At 39.6% G+C, this 10,841-nt stretch overlaps 3 protein-coding genes across 13 annotated transcripts in view; 2 read left to right on the top strand and 1 right to left on the bottom strand.

The window, feature by feature from the left end:
* Positions 1–28: 28 nt before the first annotated feature.
* Positions 29–3,515, top strand: Mocs1 (Molybdenum cofactor synthesis 1). Of its 3 annotated transcripts, XR_001100390.2 has the most exons (8): positions 29–132; positions 227–344; positions 412–579; positions 666–892; positions 985–1,209; positions 1,268–1,502; positions 1,723–1,852; positions 1,931–2,072. XR_001100390.2 is itself a non-coding variant. In XM_067352948.1 (7 exons), exons 1-7 carry the CDS (start codon positions 43–45, stop codon positions 2,536–2,538), a joined length of 1,671 nt encoding a protein of 556 aa, XP_067209049.1. In that variant the 5' UTR covers positions 29–42; the 3' UTR covers positions 2,539–3,515. The 3 variants fall into 3 exon arrangements, 2 of the variants coding, with proteins under 2 accessions (XP_067209049.1, XP_012219038.2); XM_067352948.1 differs by lacking the exon at positions 1,723–1,852 and having other exon boundaries at positions 1,931–3,515; XM_012363615.2 differs by having other exon boundaries at positions 1,723–2,050.
* LOC105670217 (uncharacterized) overlaps positions 216–10,841 on the bottom strand; it is a 231,340-nt gene continuing 220,714 nt past the window's right edge. For 2 of the 9 annotated variants that reach the window (XR_010889668.1, XR_010889664.1), the window contains exon 13: positions 746–884. Coding sequence is in view for 3 of the 9 variants with exons in the window: in XM_067352979.1 (XP_067209080.1) it covers positions 852–884 (33 nt within the window). In the remaining 6 variants the exon portion in view is untranslated. Of the gene's footprint in view, positions 356–745; positions 885–8,916; positions 9,058–10,150; positions 10,518–10,841 lie in introns of those variants that run through there. The other 7 variants (XM_067352979.1, XR_010889665.1, XR_010889667.1 and 4 more) reach the window with 7 other exon arrangements.
* LOC105670223 (fasciclin-2-like) lies at positions 3,645–9,407 on the top strand. The gene is made up of 6 exons (XM_012363616.2): positions 3,645–4,467; positions 5,962–6,122; positions 6,863–7,073; positions 7,375–7,525; positions 7,947–8,095; positions 8,896–9,407. The coding sequence occupies exons 1-6, from the start codon at positions 4,380–4,382 to the stop codon at positions 8,994–8,996; spliced, it is 861 nt and encodes a 286-aa protein (XP_012219039.1). The 5' UTR covers positions 3,645–4,379; the 3' UTR covers positions 8,997–9,407.

Here is a 10,841-nt window from a genome sequence, read left to right as displayed (position 1 = left end):
TATTGTCATTCTTTTCTATTATCATTAGAATACGTCGTATAAATGTTTCGGAAGTGCAATTTTGTCAGGCAGCTTTGTGGTGCTGCAAATGCATCGACAGAAGCTGCTGCAATTGCGGACACATCAACTCGAGTAAGTATAGTTGCATCTGTTACACTTTTTAACAACCAATGATTTTATTTATTAATGTTGTCACAAAATAATTTAACTTGTCTATCTATTATAGTTGCAACGGCTCAGAGTGAGATTACAGGAAGATGAGCAGCGTGAAATACTTACAGATACATTTGGACGCAAGCACACATATCTTAGGATATCTGTCACAGAACGCTGCAACCTTCGCTGTGGGTCTTCCCTAAAATCACACATATTTTAATTATGACACAAATCATTATACTGTTATCATTGCAGGTACATATTGCATGCCTGCAGAAGGCGTTAAGTTAACCAAGAAGGACGGTATTTTGAGAACCGATGAAATAATACAAATAGCTGATCTTTTTGTCAAGGAGGGAGTGCGCAAGATACGTTTGACAGGTGGTGAACCTACGGTCCGTAAGGATATTGTGGACATTGTCGGTAAGGATTTTTTTTCAATATTACTTTAAGATTATCACTATGAAGCTAGTTTTTAAGATCTGCTTACTTATAATTTGACGTGTTAGAGCAACTCAAGCAGCTGAAGAACTTGGAGCAGGTTGCAATTACTACAAATGGGTTGACTCTTACTCGTCAATTGTCAGCGCTTCAAAGAGCTGGATTGGGTGCACTAAATATATCATTGGATACCCTTAAAGAGGAACGTTTTGAGATATTTACTCGCAGGAAAGGCTGGCCAAGAGTTATAGCTTCTATAGATCTTGCTGTTCAGCTTGGTTACAACCCTGTAAAAGTAAGTTTAATCAATTATACAAATTTAAAATGTCACAAGCTTATAAAAATACAAATATGACTTTATATATGTGCTTGTGATTGAATGATCAGGTCAACTGTGTGATAATGCGAGGCCGTAATGACGACGAAATAATTGATTTCGTTGATTTTACAAGAGATCGCCCTATCGATATACGCTTCATAGAATATATGCCGTTTCAAGGAAACGAATGGAAGGAAAATAAAATGATTTCTTTCGATGAGATGAAGGAGATAATACGAGAAAAATATCCCGATTTCCAGGCTCTGCCAAATCAGCCCAACGATACATCTAAGGTTTGTTTTTCGATAAAAATGAATAAATTATTTGTCATATACAGTGTTCTTTCAACAGGCATATCATGTACCAGGATTTGTCGGGCAAGTTGGATTTATCACATCCATGAGCGAACACTTTTGCAATTCGTGCAATCGTTTAAGAATAACTGCGGATGGAAACTTGAAAGTATGCTTGTTCGAAGGCAAGGGCGAGGTCTCGCTTAGGGATGCTTTGCGAAACGGAGCTTCGGAAGATATGCTTAAGGACCTGATAAGAGGAGCAGTATCGCGAAAAAAGAAGCAACACGCAGGTATATATCGATATGTTGAGATAGAAAATGGCGTATTTGATTAAAGAAATTTAGTAAAAATATTTAGTCAATTAAGAATTAATTTTGTTTTTTTTTTTATTGGAGAATTTATATTTTTTTCGTCTTTTGATTTCTTGCATTTCATTTTATTTTACATGAACTGTAGCAGTGTCGACAAACCGATTATGTCTATATCTTTGCTGTGACACGTGTGTTTCAGGAATGTTCAATCTTACACAGATGGAAAATAGGCCAATGATCCTCATCGGGGGTTAATTGATAGTTTTATGACAATTAACCAACCGTATTAAAGTACATTCGGTTTTGTCGAGACGTGCACAGCTGTTATCGTAAATTTTTTTTAATCGTACACTTATTCAGCGATAACAATATTACACAATTAACTTGAAAACGTGTTTACGTTGCAGCTAATCGTAAGGAAAAATTCTATCACATAAAGCATAATATCGCATCGATACGAAGCATACAGTACAAACGTATCCCATACACGCCCATATATTTTAAAAATAACGCAAGTATTAGAATGTATTCATCGTTATCGCATATAGATGAAACTGGTAAAGCGAATATGGTGGATGTCGGATGGAAGAACGACAGTAAACGCGCAGCATTTGCGAGAGGATACGTGAAGATAGGTTCCGTTATCAGCGATCTGATCGCGGAGAACAATGTGAAAAAGGGCGATGTGCTGTCGGTTGCCCAATTGGCCGGCATTATGGCAGCTAAACGTACTTCCGATCTTATACCTCTGTGTCATCCGCTCTCCCTGTCTTACGTAAACGTGCATCTGAAATTGAACGAAGAATTGCACGTCGTTGAAATTACATCGGAGGTCAGATGTACCGGCAAGACCGGCGTGGAAATGGAGGCTTTAACTGCCGTGAGTGTAGCGGCGCTCACGATCTACGATATGTGCAAATACGCAGCCACTCCTGGCACAATGCAAATATACGGTATAGAATTGGTATGGAAAACAGGCGGTACGAAAGGTGACTTTGTCATAGATAAAACGTAAGCGATCCGGTTGATATTGTTCATCGACAGCACAAAGAACCATTCTTCCATGTTTCTAGCTCTTTAAATAATACAGAACAGTACAAAAATGCGAAGAAACAAACGTACGAAAGAGAGAAGTCTGAAATATTGTAAATGTTGAAAAATTTGTTCTATTTTTTATATTGTATTGTTTTTGTAGTCTAATTTTTGAGATGCAGTTTTTATACATCGTGTATGGGGTCTTATATATATATATATTTATATATTTCTCGCAGATAAATGCAACAAAATTCTATGTTATGAAAAACTAACATATGTTTTATAATACTATAAATCGAAAAAGATGCTAATTTTATATAATTATCAATTTTTAATTCAAAATGAACGTATGGCGAACCTTTTTTAATTTTATGCAGTACTTTTGTTCTTATCCGTGCGTATGATTAATATAAAAACGAATTGTGCGTGCTTATTGATTGTACTTATTACAATGAAAATGTCATTATTCCAATATTTTAATCTTCTACAATTTAAACTTACAATAATCATATAGGATTTTAGATGTAAATAGAAAAAACTCTTAAGAACAAAAAAGTAGATACTTTTCGAAAGGAAATGTCTATCCAGATTTGAACACATATTTGTCAAACTATGATACAAAATATGTTGAAAATTTGTATATATTGTTATAAGAAGCTGCGAAAGAAATTGAAGCAGAACAATAACGAGAAAACGTATGTATAAAATAATGGCGCTAATTTTTCCACTTAGAGAAAATTGTTTTTCAACCAGAATTCAATATATTTTTTATATTCTATCGCGCGAGTATGAATGCGAAGAGCTATTGCCTATTGAAGAAAAGAGAAACATAGTGATATCGGATCTTGCCTTAAGTTTTTAATATACATTAAATATATATTAATCACATTGTAATTTTTCAAGCGTTGTTATATTTTGAAATTTTATTATAATAAATCGTTTAACATGCAAAAATAAGGATCTTCTCTGCTCATCCCTTATTTTCCTCCCTTCATAGGAGATTGCTTTAGAAATAGCGAATACGCCGTAAACCACTTTATCTGCGGACACTTTGCGAACGGGAATGGAAGAGGTAGAAAACTCCGTTCCGGAGAGGGTATATGCGACGATCCGCTTCGGTAAATCGCGATAATGTACGGCTGTTGCGAGGACCGCGCGCCGGATAAACATGTCTCGCCAGTTAAGGGAAATCATATCTGATGCCGAGGACCTTTCGGCGCAATCGCACGTACCCGGTGGAATGGGCACGGCGCCACCGTGCCAGGATTTCAGAGCTTTTTCGTGTCCTCCGCGACGAGCAAAATTCAGTGCTCGGCCCGCAACCGTATCGCACCGCTCCGAACTTTGATCCGCCGTGCGATCGGGGCCGACTCGCGTGGGATGGAAAGAATCATCGACGATATGACTATTCATTGTCGTTGAATTGAACTTTTTCTGAAGAAATTACGTGTCGTCTGACACGGGGGATAATTTTGAACGACGCTTATTTCGAATTGTTCGGCATTTAATTGGAAAAATTGATTGCGTAGTGCGAAAAGTCGATTAATTATGTTAGATATAGTTTTTCCGTTTCGTAAAAACGGCGGGGTAGATTTCGATTCGCGGTAACGCTTCCCCTTTCCTTTTGCATGTGGAGGAGTGCGAGTGGAGGATCGGGGTGAGGGTGACAGCATTATGCCAACGATCGGGGTGATCCCGCGGGTACTTTTCGAAGTTCCGCGAGTGGAAAGTGATCGTTTGTATCGGACGGTGGTGGGAAGATCGCTGTCAGCGGCAGAACGCGCGCGTGAATTAGATTAAGAAATGTGTTCGAAGTGAAAAATGGCCCCGTTCCACGGCATGGCCCTTCTGCTCCTGGGAATCGGATACCTGTTACACGCGGAACCACTCTACGGCGAACGCGGCATCGGTAAATGTCCCGTACTTCCGCCCAAAAAAGAGACGGCTCCGACGATTTTTCTATCCCCGGCATGTACGTGTGTGTATGTGGGTGTGTGGGTGTGAGTAGGTGTGTGTTACAGCACCAACAGCACGTAATTTTTATTGTACGAAGCTGAAGTAATTTCGCGAAGTCGCGCCAAGCCGGTATACGGTGTAGAAGGCGGTGTAAATCACTTTTATTACCGAATTTGTTTTGTTATAAGAAAGGATAAAATTTAAAAAAAAACTCCTAAAACACGTCTTCTGAACGTCGAAGAAATATTTTAACGAAATCTATGTCTATAAAAGTGAAATATGATTATAATTAGCTATTGGAAATTGAAACTTGTAAAATTTTTTAAATTGCATTTTACTGTGACTTTTGTAACGTCAAATAGATTAACTTATCACAATATAAATTAATTTATAATTTAATTTCGTCACTTTAATTTATCATTTTTGATTACATTATAAAGTGAGTATGAAAAAAAAAATGGAATAGTGTGTGTGCGTGGCTAATAATAAAATAAATCATTAAATACAATAATTAATTAAATTAAATTAATTATCTACATAAAGTGATTTGGTTAAATATTTATTTTATTTTATGATTTAGGATAAATTATATAATGCAAATAGGAATAAAATATCAATTAATCATAATTAGCAATAATCAATATAAAAGCAGCAATTGTATTCTCATCCTCAATAACTCGTTTATTTGTTTCCTTTTAAATTAAACGTGAAATTAATTTTAACGAAACGACTAAAGAAGGTACCAGCAGAACAGGTGCTTTGTGAATAAAGAATAAGTAACAACTCTTTTATAAGAGATGAAATCTAAACAAAAGGCTGTGATTAAGAAAGCAGAAATTATAGTTTACGTACATTTTCACTTTTCTTATCTGACGTAATCTTAGTATTTTATGCTGCAACAATAGCATAATAACTTGTCAACGTGATAGCAGCGTACTTCGCGACAATTGTAATAAATCGCTGTTTTACTTTTTGAAACTATTTCTAGCATTCTTATCTTGCGCGCCAAGAATAATTCAATATCAGCGTTAAAAATATATTTATGACATCGGTTTTCAGAAAAAAAAATTTATAAAAATTTGGAAGCATATGTTAATGGAAGTGAACGAAACATGCGCAAGCCAAATTGACGAACACTTACGCAAAATACAAAATATAAAAAAAATTTAATTTTTTCAAGTAATTGTTCTACGTGTGCACGCATACACAAAACTCATATGCATAAATTAAATTATAATCTGATCGCGTATGTGATATATCAGATCGCGTATGTGATATATCAGATACGTATCAAAGGATATTTGAGGAGTTGTAATAGGATCAGAGTATAATTTGCATTATACTCTGACCTGTAGTTTTTCTGGAATTATAACTTTTTTTCCCTTCTGACAAGAATATTTCACCGAGGATGATAACGAGTTTTCAGCACGGTTTATCTCTATTTCAGCGTTTGTGCATCTCAACAACGACACGTACGGAAAGGGGGAGAAATCGCAGCGCGGCACAAAGAAGACATATTTTTTCAAAGACACGCCGCAAAAGTTAACAGTGGCCATAGGACAGGCCGCCGTGCTGTTATGTCGTGTTAAAAACTTAGGAAACAGAACTGTGAGTTTCACGAGCAAACTCCCATCGATCCTGAAAATAGCTTGCGTGTTGCGATCATTTAGATGCGCAATTACCCATTAACCCTTTCGCCGTCGGCAAGTCAAGCCGTGGCGTGTTCATTAAAAGTTTATTACAGATAATAGAATTGAAAAAAGTGGAGTTCTCGATTTTATAATTCCCTACAATAGAAAAAGAATGGAAAGAATACTTTTGGAAAAAAGTGCGAGCACCAGCATTTTTCACTCATGAAATGGTGCCAAAAACAGTCTGAGTTGATATTCTTATCGCTTCGCTAAGAAATGAAGAGAAAAAAAAAGGAGTCTTTTCTAAAGACTCTCTAAAAATGAAAAAGTACCCAAGCGATAAGGTCACTATTATGATAACGCCACGCAATCATAAAGAAGAGTTCCTTATCCGATTTCTCTCTCGGTTTTCTCGTAGAATCTTTCAATTTTTAATATTTCAAAGATTTCGAAATCAAATGCGCGATTCTAATTTCTCCATCTCGACCTTTCCTCGGACTTGTCTGATCCTCCGATATTCCGAAATTCCCGAACCTTCGATAAGATCTCGGCGGAAAACTCTTCATTATAATACGTGGTGAGAGAAACGGGCGCGCGCGAACGGCTTGAATCAGCAGCAGTAGCGGCGGCGGCGGCGGCAGCGGCGAAAGGGTTGAGAGCGCAAACTGCAATTACCTGTACCTCACTCCGGGCCTTTCCCGTACGTTATTACCCCAGGTGTCTTGGATCCGAAAAAGGGACCTACACATCTTAACGTCCATGTCCGTGACTTACACGAGCGACGAGAGATTTACGATAGTCGGTAATCCGACCACCGACGACTGGAATCTACGAATAGATTACGTGCAACCGCGGGACGCCGGCGTTTACGAGTGTCAGGTTAATACAGAACCGAAGATACATAGAGCCGTGGCGCTGAAGGTTTTGGGTGAGTTTCTGCGAGGTGTGGTGGCCCATAAATCCCGCTTAAAGATCCCCCTCCGAAGCGTCTTACGTCGGACTGTAGAACCAATTGTTTTAACTCTCCCGGCGATCGGGCGCTTTGTTCCCGCGACGATTCGCTGAGCTTTCCGAAATAAAGTTGGGAAAACCATTTCGAAATCGAGTCCCGTGAGGGATGACAATTCGATCCGGCGCGCACGCGTGCTGTTTTTTAAGTAGTAAAGTCGACGTGAAACGCCACTATTATATCACATTTTTCTCCTTCTCTCACTATTGTCCCTCATCAGATATACAGGCGAAGATCACGGGTAGCCAGGAGCTATACATCAAGAAAGGCAGCACAATCAGCCTGACCTGCATCATAGAATTGCAGGATCTGCCCCCGAGCAACGTGACCTGGTACCATGCCGGTGCGGTGATCGATTTCGACGGTCCAAGGTACGAGCGGCCGACGATTAAACCTTTATTGCACACAATTAGCCCGTGAAATCATTGTTGAAATCGCGGCATCATTATACGCGTTCGTGCGCACATGACCTAATCAGAAGTTTAATTGACGGAAATCTAATCCATCGGAGTCCCGGAGTTATTTTCGTACGCCGCGGAAACTATGACTCCGCAAATTAAATTTTAATTGTATCGCGCGCGATAATCGCATTGTCCCGTTGTTCCTCGCTAATTGCCGCTGTATTACAAACGCCGACGTAATAGCGTTCGACGCAAAGTGGAAGGAAAAATTGATTGCAATCGAATCGAGGAGCAGCGGCGCGCTGCGTAAACGCGAGATAAAGTACGTCGCGCGGATTTCGGCGGCAAACTTTCGGCAAGTCAGTCTCAGTAATACTCTTACGTTCGACAGGGGCGGTGTGTCGCTGGAGACGGAGAAGGGTAAGAGTGGCACCACCAGCAAGCTTCTAATAACGCGTGCTCAACTTAACGATAGCGGTAATTATACATGCGCCTCGAGCAAAGTCACCCCGGCGAGCGTCATGGTGCACGTACTAAACGGTGAGCAAAATACCGCGGTGGCAATATCGGAAACAGGGGGGGGGGAAAGGGGTGATGAGGTGGGAAGAGGCTGCGATAGTTAATTTCGAAATTCTCTGCTTCGCGGGCGTACCGAGAGAAGCGGGACATTACGAAATTATTCCCCAAGCACTTAGCAATAAGAGGAATATTTGTTTTAATTTCTCGGCGCGCGCTTCCTCTCCCACAGATTGCGGACCCGCGCGCTTCTCATTACACTAATACGTTTGACGCAAATAAATGTGACCGGTTATTCAAACATTATTCAAACATTAATTATCTTTGTAACAACTGTTTAATATTGGCGATAGAGCGAAGCGTAATTTACCGCTTAATAACGACGCATATTGCGCGCCGCGCATTCGTTCGCCGCGATAATGGTTAGCGCGTGGACGCCGCATGTATTATTATTTAGTGATGATAGTTTCAATAGTATAATTACCTAATAGTAATTTCTAATGTCATCGTGCGTGCTTATTTGTTAATTTCAATAATGAATATGGTTATCGTATTCGATGACAAAAGGGATAATTGGCATTACCTGCAGAGGACGCGATCACATTGTTCTTCCTCGCGACGAGCTGACGTTCCTTAAATCTTTGAAGATTCTCGAGTGCAATCCATTTCGTTTCTGTCGGGCTTCTACTCTCGCCGTGCCGTTAATAAATTTAATGTTCGTTAGCGAGTATCCGAGGAAGATTGACGAGATCGGGCTCGGCCAAGTCCCGTAGAAGCAGCACAAAAGCGACACGTTAGTCGTCCGGTGTAATTCTCTTTTCCAGGCGAACATCCCGCTGCGATGCAACACGGCGGCACCGGCGATGTGAATAGGAGACTCCTTCTACTCGTCCTGATTTTCCTCGTCGATACGATGTTTCGGTGAGCGACACGCCGCCGCCGCCGTCACTGCCACTGCCACTGCCGTCGCACTCGTCGACGATCTCCTGTGAATAGGATACTTCAGAATTCGTTCCCTGGGAGATACGCATGGCGATGGAAAGAGAATAATCGATGAATCTGTATATAGCACGATTTATCGTAGGGTCGAATTTTTTTATCGAACGTTCCGCACGGTCGAGATATGTGTTGTCGCTAATTTAGAATCATCGCGCTCTACGAATGTCTGTTCAATCCGAAGGATGTTAATCGAATCTCCGATTCGGATCATGTAAATCGAGAAATTCAATCAATCCAAATAATACATATTTATTGCCTGGATTCGTCGCTCAAATACCTTTACCCGTACGGATGTGTAATATGTATGTAATATAATAAATCTTTTGAAGTTACACAATTTGTCTTTGCGTCGTCTACACTTGAATCACGATCCCTTATGCGACCATGCAAAGACTTTTCTAAAAAGAAAATATTTCGAAATCAATAACTGTGAATAAATATTAACCATACAACCTCTTAAATTTAGCAATAAATTGTTAAAAATTTATTTTTTTAAATTTAATTAAATAAATCAAAATGGAATAAAGCAGGCTAATAAGTCAACGACACATTTAGAAATGTTTAAATGGCCAAAACGTTCTAATTTATCTTCCGCTTTGATTAACTTTTTTTAGATTTATTTAAAATTTATTTACTAATATTAAATTAAATTATGTTGCTTAATTATTAAACTAACAAATTAAATTATATTACAAATTAAATTATATTACAAAATTATTAAAATTAATAAATTAAATTATACGTATTACGTATTAAATTCTTATACTATTCCGTACTTCTCGTAAATACAAACTGTTGTTAAATTTATAAATGCCAGCAAGATACGATCTTTAGGAAGTCTAATATAAAATGCTACAGCATCTGGCAATAGTCTGCAGACTGTACACCGACACACCGATATAAAAATGTACTGCCGAACGTCCTAACGTTAAGTGCAAAAATCGGAAAAACATAATCGGTAAAGGTGCGCGCGTGACGCGCATTCGCTGTCGCGCTCGCCGCAGGAAAGTGTCAGGTCAAAGGGTTAACGCGTTGCCCTTCTCACTCGACGGCACATTAAAGCCCTGGAATCGCCGTTACCTGGCCCGGTAATGGAACGGCGGAGTTCGCCGACTATTCGGACCGGTGGAGCATTCCCGTTCGTCCTCCGGCACGTTCCCGCGGGAGAACTGTGGATTCTGTCCGGTCTCATTTTATGCAAATCGCGGCGCCGAAGCATCTGTTAGACGCCTTCGTCGCGGCACGGAGAGTCGCTTCGCCGCCCGATGCAAATTCATGGCGAACGTAACGACGATCTCCTCCGCTCGTTTCCGCTATCGTCGGTGCGCGCTCATCTCCCGCACGCTCGCGATACCTTTTGTCGAAGAAATCTGACGCCGCGCGGAAATAAAAGTGGGACGGCGAGCATGGATTTTACAGAATGTTCCCGGGATCGCTGCCGTATATTCTGCCAAATTAAAAGAAAATAAGTTATAAAAGCTTTCTAGCACTATGAACAACCAGGATATTAAAGAATATCAGAGCATTAACTACAGGTGGCGTAAATGGCGGGAAAGCGAAAGCTTTTTCCTCGATTAACGTCGAGGGAGTTTTCACGATATTTTAATATATGGCTCAGTTATTTCACAAAATGGTGGATCTGTTATATGCGGGAAATTTATGTTAAAAACGCTTCCAAATAACAGTCAAAACGGCGTAAAAGTAAAATGAAAAAAAAGAAAGAAATTTAAAAAGAGCTCCGAATAACATTTTGTATAAACCGGAATATCTG

The sequence above is a fragment of the Linepithema humile genome, chromosome 4 (genome assembly GCF_040581485.1).
Source record: "Linepithema humile isolate Giens D197 chromosome 4, Lhum_UNIL_v1.0, whole genome shotgun sequence".
Lineage (NCBI taxonomy): Eukaryota > Metazoa > Arthropoda > Insecta > Hymenoptera > Formicidae > Linepithema > Linepithema humile.
Note: the sequence above shows the minus strand (reverse complement) of the source record. Positions and strands in the feature narration are given on the sequence as shown.

What these genes read in the sequence shown, in the direction of transcription:
- Mocs1 (XM_067352948.1), top strand. Translation starts at nt 43, where the DNA reads ATGTTTCGGAAGTGCAATTTTGTCAGGCAGCTTTGTGGTGCTGCAAAT. An exon ending in AGAACGCTGCAACCTTCGCT is followed by an intron (nt 345 to 411) that starts GTGGGTCTTCCC and finishes TTATCATTGCAG; the next exon opens with GTACATATTGCATGCCTGCA. An exon ending in GGATATTGTGGACATTGTCG is followed by an intron (nt 580 to 665) that starts GTAAGGATTTTT and finishes TTGACGTGTTAG; the next exon opens with AGCAACTCAAGCAGCTGAAG.
- LOC105670223 (XM_012363616.2), top strand. Translation starts at nt 4,380, where the DNA reads ATGGCCCCGTTCCACGGCATGGCCCTTCTGCTCCTGGGAATCGGATAC. An exon ending in AAAACTTAGGAAACAGAACT is followed by an intron (nt 6,123 to 6,862) that starts GTGAGTTTCACG and finishes TTATTACCCCAG; the next exon opens with GTGTCTTGGATCCGAAAAAG. An exon ending in CATGGTGCACGTACTAAACG is followed by an intron (nt 8,096 to 8,895) that starts GTGAGCAAAATA and finishes TCTCTTTTCCAG; the next exon opens with GCGAACATCCCGCTGCGATG.